This window comes from Scleropages formosus, chromosome 16 (genome assembly GCF_900964775.1).
Source record: "Scleropages formosus chromosome 16, fSclFor1.1, whole genome shotgun sequence".
NCBI lineage: Eukaryota > Metazoa > Chordata > Actinopteri > Osteoglossiformes > Osteoglossidae > Scleropages > Scleropages formosus.
The window spans coordinates 9,917,310-9,932,599 of NC_041821.1; the positions used below are offsets into that span (position 1 = coordinate 9,917,310).

General features: G+C 42.7%; 1 protein-coding gene across 9 annotated transcripts in view; it reads left to right on the forward strand.

Moving 5' to 3' along the window:
- Window positions 1-15,290, forward strand: part of rbm47 (RNA binding motif protein 47) — a 35,928-nt gene that overhangs the window by 17,298 nt on the left and 3,340 nt on the right. The window contains exons 1-4 of one of the 9 annotated variants that reach the window (XM_029259127.1): window positions 5,212-5,231; window positions 10,633-11,823; window positions 13,596-13,850; window positions 14,800-14,981. In XM_029259127.1, the coding sequence (XP_029114960.1) occupies window positions 10,665-11,823; window positions 13,596-13,850; window positions 14,800-14,981 (1,596 nt within the window). In that variant the 5' untranslated portion in view covers window positions 5,212-5,231; window positions 10,633-10,664. Of the gene's footprint in view, window positions 1-5,211; window positions 5,232-10,433; window positions 10,461-10,632; window positions 11,824-13,595; window positions 13,851-14,799; window positions 14,982-15,290 lie in introns of those variants that run through there. The other 8 variants (XM_029259122.1, XM_029259120.1, XM_029259123.1 and 5 more) reach the window with 8 other exon arrangements.

Consider the following 15,290-nt stretch of genomic DNA (forward strand, 5'->3'; position numbering starts at 1 on the left):
TGCCATTCCTATATGGTTGCTAAAGCAACACTTGCATAGTCTACATAGCGTACATATTTTAACCAATGGACTATTCCATGCTTACAGCAGGCAAATACTGTAGTTTTAGATTTGTACCATTTTGTTCCTTCACTGTTTACTGGAATTTGCCATTGAGTTCATGAGGATAGTATTGTTTCTTTGGAGATGTCTTGCTGGAATTTAGTCTACAGTGCTCACTTGGTATGGGTCTGCATGTTCTCGCCTTGCTGTATTTGTGGTAAGGAAGAGACCATGGATTTGTTTGTATATTGTAGAAAATTTACCCACAGACATCTGGCTGAAAAACAGACAGTCTTTGAGAGTAGTCTGGAATTACAAGGACTTGAAAACCACATTTGCAATCTGTCCACTTTTAATAATGGTAGCCTACAGATGACTTGTGTTGCAATGTATTAGTGAAACAAGGAAAGGTGCAGTAACACTGTGTACTCAGCTCCAGGTTTACAAAAGGCTTATCTCATTGAGTTCAGCTAGCTGTGCCCAGAATGGCTGGTGTCTTTCATTTAACTGTCAATGTCAAACAGGTCAAAAGAGATTGCACCAAATAGTGAAAATAGGAGGTAGTGTAGCAGTTAAGGACTTACACTTGCAATTGAACGGTTACCAAATCATACCCCACTCCCTGCTGTTTGATGCTATTGGTACCCATGACCAAGGTGCTTACCTGAATACCTTAAATAAAGTCTGTTTAAACAAAAATGTCAGATAAACAGTGTAATAATACCAATACTGCATGACTGTAGTTTTATATATGAAATGCCAATGGTGATGATTGTTTTCAGAAACAGACCAGATGGATTTTTCGACCACAATGTATGTGTCCATGCCAGTCTTTCATGCCTTGCTTTACACTTTTCCGCCATTATCTGTTCTTCTAAATATGCGGAGTCCAGTTGAATGGCATTTGATACAGGTCTCCCTGCTCATTCAAGGGCACCAAGTCTTATCAAGTGCACAACTTCAGCAGTAAACAACTGGCCAGGAACCACTGGTGAAGTGTTTGGAACAAGACTGTCCTTAAATCCTGGCAGAATTTGCTGATTATCTGAAGCTTATCCAGTGTTACTTCTCCATGATCACATGCTGGCGTCCTTGTGGCCCCTATGTGTAAATGTTAAGTGTTTAAAAAACAAGGTGTTTATGGTTCCACTGCAATGATCTACAAATTCCACAAAGGCTGAAAGAAATCACTTTAACTCGTTTTTGGCAAAATGGGTTTTCTTTGAAACACATTAACACACTGCATGAAGTCTCAACAGCAAAATATTTAGCACATAGTGGGGTTTTTTCAAACAGGACAACCAGGAAGTGTAACAAGTAAAAAAGTTTTCTACTTGAATTCATTGGTAGCTATATTTAGCGTCAAGTGTCAAGGACAGTTTACTTCAATACACTATGACTATACCCTAATTTAGTCATACACTGGGCTTGGTTTCACAGATGAACAAAAGCTAAATAGGTGTGGTAAAACAGTAAATTAAACTCGAATTCCTCATCAGTTTCACTTTGAAAATTTGTAAGAACTAAGGTCAAAGAGCTGTTACGTAGGAAATGCCTGTCCACTCTTAATGGAATTTGATGGGGAGAGGTGACACAGCAAAGGCTACTTGCAGTTTGTAAGTGCAACATAGGGTCTCTGGGACCACACTGAATAGTGCACTGATTGCTTTGATATTTATATAATTTTCTCCCCTGTATGTACAGGGTATGTCTATAGATACTGTCCCTGTGCTCTTTTGTCATGTATTTTGAAATCCCATCAATATGCATCTGCTGAGAAAGCAAGACTGTGCCCTAGGCAAGCACTCCAGCTCACTCCTGTAGAGGCCTTGAGCTGCCTTCTGAAGAAACCTTAAGTTGTCTTCTCAAAGAGCCTTAAGCAAGCCTCTCAAGAGGCATTAAGTTAGTCCTTCAAGAGGCCTTCAGTTATGCACTTGATGTTTTGAGCCGTGGTGTGCAGCTTGCAACTGATGCAATGGCAAACAAGCCTCATTCTACATTGTGAAGCATTTCTCATTTCAGCTTTTTTACTAATTTTAGTAATGGCCATGAGACAGCAACCACAGAACTCTGTTCTGCTGAATCAATGACTTTAATAGTTATATGTTCAGGAATAACATGCCTGACCACATTTCAAAGGTCTTACAGCTTTACTGGTTGCAAGCACTACTAGACAATGGGTTGTAGATAATGGGTTGATATCCACTATGAATGAAATAGAAATGAAACTGTTCTTGGGAAATGAAACCTATCAAAGAGAAGCATGTCAGGGAGTCACAGTGGAGGTGCACACAGGAGAATCAGTCTGATGGTTTAGTCAATCTCTTTTTTCACCCTATGCACATCTTCTCAGAAATTGAAAAGCATACACATTTTGCCCATATGTCAAAGCACAAGCTCAATTCAAACTCTCCTGTCCTTCCAAAGGATGGTAAAAGAGGTCACGGACTAATCTACAAAAAGTTGTCATCCATCTGGGTTTACATTCGTGCTGTGATGCCAGTGAAATAACATAACTAGCTTGAAGTTTCATTGAAAAGACCTTACGCTGAAAAGGTGGCTTGACACAGGTACAAGAGATACATCCAGGATATAAAAAGAGATGTGTACAACATTCAATTTCCATGTGGAATTCAAGGGTGTTCAAGGTGTAGAGCAGAGGATAGTTGCTAAGGCCTTTGGGATAAACATAGGTAGGATTATACACAGCAACATGTTTATAGGTGAATGGCTAGTAAAACTTTATCACAAGGAGTGATATGACCCAAGGAGCATGACTGCTGGAGGATGACTTAGTAAGCCCATACATGAAAGCCAGCTTGCTGGTATGTTAGACTGATCTGTTGCACAAATCCAGAATCATTGGTCACTTACACTTCTGCTGGAACTGAGTGTAAAATTTTAGTTCTTTCAGCAATGACAGAGACTCTGGTTAATCTTTGTTGCCATTGGAAAAGTCACTCATTGCAGCAATAGATGGGAGGACCGATGAACCGCAAAGCCAAGTCTTCCTCTTGGGTTCGATCATTAACCAGCAGACCAAGCACTATGTACTGGTCCCGCTAGAGTGTTAGTGGGACTTAATCACTGACCCTTCAGAAGAGTCACAAGATGGGTCATTTGGCGATGTACTTGCTGAAATGTCCAGGTTCAAAACTGGCTATTTTGAAAACTTGCCTTTCTGTCTTCTGCTGATTTCAGTAATTGTTGTCAATGATTGACACATTCACAGCACCTTAACCACAGTATCTAACCAAAGGTAGCTCTGGATTAAAGAGTGACTCCAGCACTGCTGGCATATGAGAAATATTTTTAGGCAGGTTTTTCTTACATGCTGATTCAGGCTGAGCAAGGTGCAGTGAGTGAAAAATACTGGACCAAAGACCACGCCACTGGTTCCGCTCTGCTTGCATTTTTAAAGATACACTGATAGAACTGGTGACCCATATAAAACCAGAGATGTGATTTGGGTCAAGGGTTGGACTACTAATCAGGTTAATAAATTCTTCTCTTCAACGTGACGATCAAAGAGCAAATGGGTTAAAGTTCTTACCATTCTCCTTACTTTCTTTAAGCTTGTCTTTTTGCTGGAATACTTCATATTTCTTGTTGTATTTGAGACCTGGACCCAGTACAGAACTAATTGTGAGAATAAAATGTAGACTGTTGAAGGACCAAAGTGTCATGCTTCTAAAGTACTGCATCTTGCTTTTGCCAGGGTTTCTATGAAAATTTATACATAATGTTTCAAAGTAAAACTCACTCAGTTGACTTCTTCAGATAGTGTTGAATGGTAATTGGCTACTGCTTGATGGGGCAACAAAATAAAAAGACATTGTTGAAATTTTATCTTTTTTTTTTCAAAAGTGTTTTTTAGCAGTACAGACCTAGTATTTCTGGCTCCGCTCTTATTTGATTTTGGTGAATTCTGAATATATATATACAGGAACTTTGTTTCTATCCAGCTATCACATCAAAACTCAAACGTCAAGAACTGTGAAACTCAGTTTTTGTTCTCCTGTAAGTGGCAGTACTCTTCCTGTCTCTCATCCATGCTCTCACCAGTTCTGTCTCTCTCCTAAACACAAACATTTTCCTTCCATCCCATCACACCTTTCCACCAGACCAAGAAAACTCTTCTGTGCCTCTCTGGCCCATCCCCCCATAGAGTACACCCTTCAGGTACTCTCTACCCGCAGCCAGCTTGCTGGGAGTGCTGTTTGTTTTGTCCCCGTGTGGCTGGTCACACACTCCTCTGCCGTTGTTATGTACACACGTCGCATTTATCACAGCATTGACCACATGGCCAGGTCTGCTCAGGCTGACTTCCTCTGCCCTCCGATTCCACACCCTGTTACATGGCCCCTGGAAGCAGCTGTAAAAAAAAATCACAGTTATGGGCTCCAGTTCGAAACAGTAGGAAATACACAGAGCTTGAAGGAGAGTCCCCCTCCCCAGCCTCATAAGGGTCACACTCGTGTGTCGTATGCATGCAAATTCTACAGCTGTTCAGGAGTGCCAAAGCTTATCAGACACACACTTATATACACCCAGAGCTACTGTCATATCTTTTTGCATAACCGCTATGTGCTTGGAAGAACAGCAGTGCTCTCTAGAACTCCTGATAGAGAACTAGAATGAAAGAAACTATTAAAAGAATTTGGAAAAAGATGATATTCGGCCTCACGCCCCCATCACACAAATGTGAAATGTCAGCCCTGCTTTTTCTGAAAAAACTGTAGATCCTGCTGTTCTACTGTAGATCCTCTGATAATCCATTAGATACAGCCAGGCAGGTGTTAATGATCTAAGCAGCTAAGGATTCATGACACAAGCACCTGAGCACCCACACACTGTCTCCAGCTACCCTCCCTTTCACTTTCTGTGGGTGTGTTTAGGTGCAAGCACCCCTGTGTGGCTGCTCCACCCACACTGTCCCACCTCCTTCACGGAAAATGCTTTCCACACTTATCCGCATACTGCAAGCCACTGACCCTCCCGTGGAGGCTACTGGGTCCACACACCTGCCACGTCCTGCACACTGCATTCCACCTGCCACAGCCACTGCGCTCACGGGGCTGGAGATAAGGTTGCCTACAGAGGTTCGGGCGAGGATCTGAGGAGGCTGCGTGGATGCGATGTACCCTATCCCACCACTGTTGGCTTTGTAGATCAACTTCACTTGGAAGGTAACTGCTTTTTTTGGCGGTGGTATGTACAGTTCTCCCTTAAATTTGCCATTCTTATACACACACTTTCTGGGGTTCTGAGACTTGGATGGCATCGCGGTGATGCAGAGACATATTCCTTACAGTCACTTAAAGCAATTAAGAATTGGTTGTTTTTGATTGTTTTTATTCTCGCAAATGATTGTCTTGGTCTTTCACGTGCAGTAGCCGTCGTTAATGTCTGTGGATAAAGCAGATATGGAGCATTTAAGTGTTTCAGTTTCTTAAAACCTTCAACTTGCACTTTCTGTCCATGGAAAATTGATCACATTTCAGTTGTTCACTGTCTAGAACTTGATTATGGGCTAATGCTGGAAGAGCCAAAGGCAACGGGAATTACCTGTACCTGTGAGGTCAGTGTGTGCAGGGACCCTATACATACGTTTTTTTATCTGCCTGGTGTCAGGTGCTTTTCATTGTTTTCTTCCCTTCTGCACTTGATTCAGATCTACACCGTATGTCTAGTGTTGTGTGTGTGTGTTCACCAAACTAGAGACTGTTGTGAAATTCTTCGCTGCATTGACCACATGACCAGTTCTGTTCACTGATGGCTTTATGTTTTTGTATCACAAGGCTTTTTGGTCACCTAATAACCGTCTGATAGTAGTTGTGCTGTGGCCTAGAAGAAAACACATTATTTGGTAACCGTCTACAAATTAAATATCATATTTTATCATCATAATCATCACCTTTTGTGGTATATAAACAGGTTCGTTTCCCTCACCAGGCTAATGGGAAGGAGAGGGTTACTCTGACTGGACTTGCCACATGGACTGTTTCAAGTGGAAGCAAATACCGTAGTGGTTAAGGTCACAGATTTAAAGATGACAACTGTGAAAAGGGACCCTACCATTGTACCCTATAGAATTTAACCTGAGCAGTTTCACTAAACATCAAGGTGTTCAAATGGATAAAAGTGTAATATTGTGAGCTTTGGATGCTGTTCTGGTCAGAGTGTCTGCCCAGCTGTGCTCTTGAATGAAGCCTGCCCCATGCAAAGGCGTTTCTGTGAAAGTGGCAGAGCTCATTGTCCTCAAGTCCAGCCCCGGGGCCTGAATGTGGTCCATTGTTTCCAACCTGTTTGCTCACTGTGTGAAGAAATCAACACTTTCTGTATCGACTTGCAACTTGACGTGGCAAACTGGGGGGGTGTCGGTGCTACAACTGTACGATTTCTCTTCTGCTAATAATGGCTGTTGCGTAAAGACACAGTGATTTTAAAAGTTATACACTGCTTTGAAATAAAATGTGTTGAATAATTAAATGTAACTGCAAGGAACTTTTTTTTTTTAAATTTAAAAAAAACAGGCCATGGAAAACACTGTAATGGGATTTTATACTGTAATGAAAGAGCCCTGTTTATTATGGCAACGTTGATGCAGTGGGTAAAACAAAGTGGTTATAAAAGTGTAAATAAATGTCCATGTAGGCTGTAAGCCACAGGTCAATAGCGCATCAGGTAAATAAATCCTAAGTAGTGGAGGTTTCCAGCCAAGCCACCCATAGAACCTCACCATCACCTTCAACCCTGTGCACAGTGAGGAGAACAGTCCTGGCCATGTGACATGATGCCTTCTCTCCCAACACCCCACCTGACCCCCTCTTTCCCTTCTAAGTGTGTGTTTGCAAGAGTGGCCCATGATTTGTGTTACCTGCAGTTAATCATCTACTCACCACAGCCTCAGGTTCCCTCCACGCTCAGTGTTCATTAGCATAAAGGTCAGCTGTTGCTGGGCAGGAACAAGCCAGCCAAGGAAAAAATTAACTGAGACGTTCACCTCATTCCCCCCTGCGGCCTCCTTCGCTCATGGAGCATGGGGCCAGAGACCCCGACTCCTGCCCTTGTTCTAGAGTCTCAAAGCCTCAGGTACAGGTTATTTCAGGCGTGAAAAATAAGAGCGCTAAGAAATACAACTGTTCATAATTTGTCACGTAAATCCCCCTTTCAGGCAGCAACGTATTGTCGTGGAAGCAGGCTTGCGGGAACCTCAGAATTTTCCCAGGTCTTGGACAGCACTGGCCAACACTTTCAGTTCTCATTTTCTGAGGTTTACACTTCCTGCTCAAAACACAAGCTAAGTAAACGGCAAGCAGGCCTGCTGAGTTTCACTTCTGGAAAAACAAGGACAGGCGCAACACAGATGAGTCTGGCTAGGAAACAGCAGTCCAACATCTACATTCCCTCAAACCAGAGTTTAAACAAGTCACATGGCCGTTCACATGGAGAGCTTTCATTTGTTAATCCAGATCTACCATGCATATGACAACAGTCATTAATTGTTCCTAGAATAAAACAGGATAGAATGTAGCATGATGGAATAGAATTGTTTTCATAACCAGTGTAGCCTTTGTATGCATATGTTCTCAGTTCCTGAATTCCACACAGAATGCTGGGTGGCATTTCCCATATTACCACATTTAGTTGTCAACGTGAAGAACGTTGACAACATTTAATGTATTCCAAGCAGAAACAGCTACTCCTTGTGTTCACAATTAAAAGTATTCATTATTCACAGGCATTTATTCTACAAATATGGGTGTGACATCAGTGGAATTAGGAGTCATGGTTTTGGAAACATTTTTTGCCAAAAAGTAAGTGTGTGTGTGTGTGCTTTAAACCAAAATCAAAAGTTATAAACATAATGTAACAATTGTATTATGTCAGTTTTTTACATTTTTCCATTCAATTTTGTTAGTTTACACACTTTTTTCGTTATTTCGCATTATACATCTGTTTTTAGAAAAATATTCCATATTCTTCACATTCTGGCAAATGTTGGCACCAGGTTCCAAAAGCTAAATATTCCAGTACCTTTTAGGATTTGTTCTCGAATGTTTTGCTACTATCGGGGGTGTGGTGGTGCAGTGGGTTGGACCACAGTCCTGCTCTCCAGTGGGTCTGGGGTTTGAGTCCCGCTTGGGGTGCCTTGTGATGGACTGGTGTCCCGTCCTGGGTGTGTCCCCTCCCCCTCTGGCCTTACGCCCTGTGTTACCGGGTAGGCTCCGGTTCCCCGCGACCCCGTATGGGACAAGCGGTTCTGAAAGTGTGTGTGTGTGTGTGTGTGTGTGTGTGTGTGTGTGTGTGTGTGTGTTTGTTTTGGTACTTTCCATAATGTTCCGGTGCCTTCTAGAATCTTCCGATGGCTGTAAAGTATCAAGTGTGTGTGTGTGTGTGTGTATCCTGGCCTTCCGACCAAGGTCACAGCCAGCTTTTAGAAGAGGCAAGAACATGATGACATTATCAGCTGTGACATCATCAGTCCTACCGTATTGGCATGCAGACACTTCTTGATATTGTCCTGCAGGGTTTCAAGCCTTTTCAAGCTGCTGCATGATTCCAGAGTTTATCATTTTAAACTGAAGCTCTGTACTGAGCAGATTATATATCATTACACATTGTATAAAAATTTTAATTACAACTGCAATATTTGAAATAATAGCAATAATTATATGTTCAAAGTGATCAGTTAAATGAAAGTTTGGAGATACTGTGTCCCATCAGCACCTGGATACAGAGTTATGATTATGGTTGCCCCACCTACCTTCTCTGACATTGTAGACACATTACTAGTATTAGTCTGCCTAGTGCTTTTATACCAAACTTTCTTATCTATTTATACTAAAGACTAGTATAGTATATAGATTGAGTACCCCCTTCAAGGGTACAATGGTAAGGCCAAATTGTGGTCATATCACCAGCCTTCTAGTGAAGCATGCTGCTCTTTTACATTTCCAGGAAAATTACTTTAGATTACGAAGTAAATATGTGGCAGTAACACATTAGTTTCTCAGTTTTTTCACTTGGGCTAAAACTCGCGTTGTAAAAAAAAAAGGGTCATGTTTCATTTAGGAAGTTTACTCATTAATGACCTTTACAGCATAGAGAAGGAATATGTGTGATATTATGTGGTACAGAATAGCAGCAATTTGCGTTATGGAAAAAAGTTCACCTCTTGCATAGTTTCTGCACTGTATCATCACCTTGAACTGATAAGGTGGATAAGGCCTGAATAGCTGCAGTGCCCTACGTAGGAGGATTTGTTGGGGGAGCAGAAGGGGTGGGGATCAACTGCTACCTGTAGTAGTGTTTTTGAAGCTGTCAGTACTTTTCTTGTAGATTTATATTATCAAGTAAATATGTGGCAGTTACACATTAGTTGCTTAGTTTTTTTCATTGCGGCTAAAAACTTGCATTATTCAAATCTACAACTGTTGGGTTAGTCCAGTTCTTAAACTATTATGCTGATTCATGGTTTTAGTTTTTTGGCTGCTTTTCTCCCCATGCCATTTTCTCTCCATACAATCCTTCTCTCTTCCTGCCTCCTTGTACCCTCTTTAGCCTATTCTACAGGTAGCTGTAAACTGCGGAATATTCACAAAACCACTCTCATGTCGAATTCCCGGTTGGTTTGACCCCAGGTGACCCATGTTTCTGGGCGGCACACGGTTATGCAAACGCTTTCATGCTTTCTTGTGAAAGTGGCCACACAGCCTGAGAGCGGTGGATATGAGCATTGTTCAAGTTGCCATTGCGTTGTTGCCTAGCAGCACAACTGCCATGCCATGAGTTACAATCTGTGCTGGTCCAGTCCAGACTTGTGGCCTGAAAAAAAAAGCCAAAATTCTATTTATACGATTTTGGCTATTCATCTGATGAAGCTGATTTGAGCAAACAGAAAGTAATGACTGTTGCAGTTTTATTTCGTGGAGGGAGATCTAATTCTGCTAGTAAAAATGTAAAGGTCACCAAATTATAGAAAACAGGAAAGAAGACTTAAGTGGATAACAAATTCAAGGAGTTTCAAATAGAAAGAAGATTTAGTTCCGTAAATTTTGTTTCTTATTTAGCCCTGCAAAAAATTCCAGATCTGGTTGGGTTAGGTAAGTCATGTGTATTGGCTTTCAGCTAAAATGTGTCACCTTCTGGAGATTACCAGAAGTTGCAGGTAATGGCCAGGTGAGTCAGGTATTGGTTTCATGGAAGGGGTGTGCCGAAGGGCAGCAAATTGTTTAGTCTTGAACATTCTCCTCCCTTCATGTGGTTTAACGTCATCTTGCCAGCCTTGAGTTCATTTTAAAGATTTCATCACCCATTCACTTGCAATAAAAAAGGCCAAAGGTATGTCATTGTAACATACATAACCTAAAAAGGCTTTAAACTTGTCAGACAAAGAAATACTGCCGAGATAGGTAGATAAAGTTATGCTTTTTTTCTTTTCCTGTTTTTCAGGCAATTTGTCCTCAAGTGAATGAATTTATGGGTTGAAATTTTGCAAGACCAGGATTACCCTTAACTTATTTTTTTTGTTCCCTGTGATGAAACCATCTAAACTGCTCTTTCTTGTCTCTCTTGTCTGTTTAGGTCCCAGAAAAACACTGGATGGTTTTGGCATAATGACAGCTGAAGACTCCGCTTGTGCCACTACAATGAGTAATCCAAGCCCCTCCAGCTCCAAGGCCCCCTCCCAGCCTCACTCTGTGTCCAGCACGGTGCCTGACAGTGTGGCTGGAGCCCCCAATGAGAGTGCTCTGGTGGCTCTAATGAAACGCACGGGCTACAGCATGATTCAGGAGAACGGCCAGCGTAAATATGGTCCTCCACCAGGATGGGAGGGACCTGCCCCACCAAGGGGCTGTGAGATCTTTGTTGGTAAGATTCCACGCGATGTGTATGAAGATGAGCTAGTGCCAGTGTTCGAGTCAGTGGGCCGTATCTACGAGATGCGTCTGATGATGGATTTTGATGGGAAGAACCGCGGCTATGCCTTTGTAACATACACCCAGAAGCGTGATGCCAAGCGGGCGGTACGTGAGCTCAACAACTATGAGGTTCGGCCAGGCCGCCTGCTGGGTGTGTGCAGCAGTGTGGACAACTGTAGACTCTTCATCGGAGGCATCCCCAAGACCAAGAAGCGTGAGGAGATCCTGGAGGAGGTCTCTAAGGTGACAGAAGGCGTGCTGGATGTCATTGTGTATGCCAGCGCTGCTGACAAGATGAAAAACCGTGGCTTTGCCTTTGTGGAGTACGAGAGCCACCGGGCAGCCGCCATGGCCCGACGCAAACTGATGCCTGGACGGATCCAGCTGTGGGGCCACCAGATCGCTGTGGACTGGGCTGAACCAGAGATTGATGTGGATGAGGACGTCATGGAGACAGTGAAGATCTTATATGTACGCAACCTAATGATCGAGACAACTGAGGAGACGCTGAGGCAGATCTTTGGCCAGTTCAACCCAGGATGCGTGGAGCGAGTCAAGAAGATCCGAGATTATGCCTTTGTGCACTTTGCCAGCCGTGAGGATGCAGTCCTTGCCATGGACAAACTCAACGGTAAAGAGATCGAGGGCTCCTGCATAGAGGTTACCTTAGCTAAGCCAGTGGACAAGGAGCAATACACCCGCTACCAGAAGGCAACCAAAGGCAATGCAGTCCTTCCCAGCCCAGAGAACTCTCAGCCAAGCTATGTTTACCAGTGTGACCCTTACACACTTGCATACTATGGATATCCTTACAACACACTGATTGGACCCAACCGAGACTACTTCGTGAAAGGTTAGACTTGATTTTTCTGCTTAATGTCTTTTTAGGATGAGTGATACTGTGGTGCTTGATTTTGTTACTTTGCTACTGATTATGTTGCTTTGGTTCATTGTCAAACTGATACAAACTAATACTGATTGTTATGATTTTGCTGTTGCGTTCATTAAGCAGTTGCAAAATCATACTAATTTACTCTTTGAAACTTGGAGCTAATAACATGGGGAATCTTTGCTCTGAATGTGAACTGATGTAAATATTTTGTGATTCTCAGTGTTCTGGGTGGTAGCGGGAAATCTTTTCAAACATTTAAGATCATGTGCTGTTGTTTCAGCTTTTCCTCTCATAAAATAGCCAAGTTAAATATCTCCCCAGGTGATTGAATGATTTATTCCACACTTTTAAAAATTCAGTGCTCCTTGAATGAAAATACCTCCTTATGCTGTGAAAACCCACATGGCAACTCTTCAGTCTTTGTCTTCTGTACATCTGCTTTTTCTTTTGTCATCCACCTCCTCTTTCTGAAGACATGTACACCTTCAAGGATTCCTTTAAAAGACAAAGTCAGTGAAAATGATAAAATTCAGTAAATATTCTCAAAATATTTTCCTTCTTGCTCATCTGGATGCAAACAATATTTAATTATACTGCCTGGCCTACACCATAAAGATGGACCAACCTTTAACACCGGGAAACTAAGTTGTTTCCTTTTACTGACAACCTGAGACCAATGTGTCCAGCTGGAGCTTTCCTGTTTTTTCTTGCCATTCAAAAACTCATTCTTACATGGTTGCTAATTTACAAATTAATGAAAGCACTGCCCCCAACAGAAGTACTGGTTCTAGTGCAATTACAACAGACATTTAGCCCTAACCAAAGCACAAGAATGCCACTATAGGCAAATAGCCCAGGTGATCTCTTAAGAGTGACGAAATACAACTCACTAGCACAAGCATTGACACATTGCAATCACATTGTTGGAGTTATCCTACCTGGAACTACTTTAGGAGAGCCATAGGCAACTGCTGAGATGCTCTGAAGGATTTCACCTTTGAGAAACAACTAACAAAACTGCTGAAGGCCTAGAAAAGAGAAAGCTCAGATAACTGACAATGACAAGTGCTGCAGAAACAATTGTTCATGGCAGCAGATGAATAGCTAACGCTTTTGTGAAAATAACTTCAGTTTTGTGTAATTTATACACCTGAATATTCTCCTTAAGCAGTTTCAGTCCAGTACCTTCCTCAGGAATACTTCCTCTTCAGGGACTAAATGGGCATGACTAGGTTATGATTCATGGCCCCAGTGGCTTTAGCTTGACGGGCACTATGCAAGAGTTAAATATACGCAGCAGTCAAAAGTTTGAGTTCGCTTGCTGGAAGATAGCCTTTGTTCACAAGACTGAGGAGGGAAGGAGCTGACACATCTTCCCATATGTTCTGTAGCAGTTCCCAGAGATTTAGGAGTTGATTTGCTTTCCGTCTTCTGTCCAGTTTGTCCAGGCTGCCCATGTACACTTAGGCTCTTGTCCTGTCAAGACTTGTCCTGTATAAAAACAATATCCACCATTTAAGGAGCATTCAAGGAGCATAATCTGAAGGAGCAAATAGTTATTGAAGGCTGAGAGTTGCTCTGTCAAAAGGACTTAAACTGAACACCCTTTTGTTACCTGCCCAGAACCCTGAGCACTTAGCCAATAGTCAGATGCGTGAGTTGGTTTCATCAGCATGAGGTGCATGAGAGACCAGCCCTTCATAAATAGGGGCTCTTCTCATTTGTATCTCAAGCAGGTACTGTAAGAGGCCGGGGCCGTGCAGCTGCTGGTAACAGGGCCCCTGGGCCACGGGGTTCCTACCTGGGGGGTTACTCGGCTGGCCGTGGGATCTACAGCAGGTACCACGAGGGGAAAGCCAAGCAGCAGGACAAGCCCTACGAGCTGGTGCCCAGCCTGGAGCTGGCGACAGTCAACCCCATGGGCATCAAGCCTGGTACAAGTCAGTGTGAGACCCTGATGCCCCCCAATTCTGCTCAGACCCCGCTAGGTGCCAGTTCAAATTTGCTCTGTGTGGTGTTGGGTTCTATCTCTCCCCTGTGATCTCAGAGTCTCTGTCTTCTGTCGGAAACATTACACATTGCCATCACGCACCAGGGTTTTTTCCACATACTTCACCCAGCAATTGGACTTATACAATGACTTGATGTTACAATCAATACTCCTCTTGAACAGCGTAATTGTTGCTTGGGAATGAATGTAGTAGGTTGCAGTCTCATGCTGGTCAATGTAAACGCAATTGAATCCCTGAATCTGAATCAGTTCACATCACTGCTCTCTGATTATCCAGAGAATAGGAAGGCTGTCCCATCTCACAGTGTTCTGGTGTGGCCAGACAAAGGCAAAGCTCATAGTTCGCTCTGTGCTTTACTTTAAGCTGAGTCATGCTGAGCCAAGGAGTTCACAGCTGCTGCAGGGTTGTGCAACTTCTAGTCATGCCTGCTCCCTGGGTGACAGGCCAACAGCTGGACTCCCCATGACCCACAAAGGGATTTATACAAAAAGCTGATTGGGGGCATTCATAAAGACTCTACTTAGCCACCACTCCATCCTTTTATATTGGAAAATATCTTTATTAACTCAGAATTCCTATTCATAATTTTGGTTTATTGTAAAATCAACTCACCAAAAACCACACAATATTTTTTCGTGTACACAGGGCTTTCCATTCCAGTTTTTGTGTCATATGGTATAGAGATATTTCACATTTTAAAAAAATTATACGTGTTTCAAAATAGGAGTTTTTCTTCATAAGTAGATGTATTCAGTAGCATTAGGGTATTCTTGTGCCGTATGTCAGCAGCTTCTTTAATATGACTTCACAATATGAGTAATGTCACTAGAGCCCCTAGTGAGTGAGTGTCTGTGAACTCATATCACTTCCTGGCTCAAACACCATGCTTTTGTCTGTTTCTGCATCTGTGTCTGCATTTGTGCAGTGGCCGTGCCAACCCTGGGCGCCCAGTACCCTGTCTTCTCCGCTGGTCCTGCCACAAAGCTGATGGAGGAGGGCAAGGTGCATGCAGTGGAGCATCTGCTCAACCCTCTGGCCTTGCAGCATGACCACACAGGGGCGCCACAACCCGTCATGCCAGCTGTCTCCACACCACCTCCATTCCAGGTATCATGCATTACAATTTCATTTTTTATTGCTGGAACAATTCACTTTAAGTATTTTGCTTAAGGGTTCAAGACCAATACATGTGCGTTTGACAACAATGTAAGAGTTCTCAGGCTTAACCACTACGTTGCCTCCTGCCCTATTTGGAAATATGACCTTCAAGATATGACCTTAAGATATTTTAACAGTGTAACTTGTAAAATCTTTGAAATTTTTGAAGTTATGATTTTTGTAGTACAGTGTTTGATGTTATGCACTGTTTCCTTCCCCCCTCCTACCTCACTCCTCCTTGTCCCCTCCTTTCTCCAT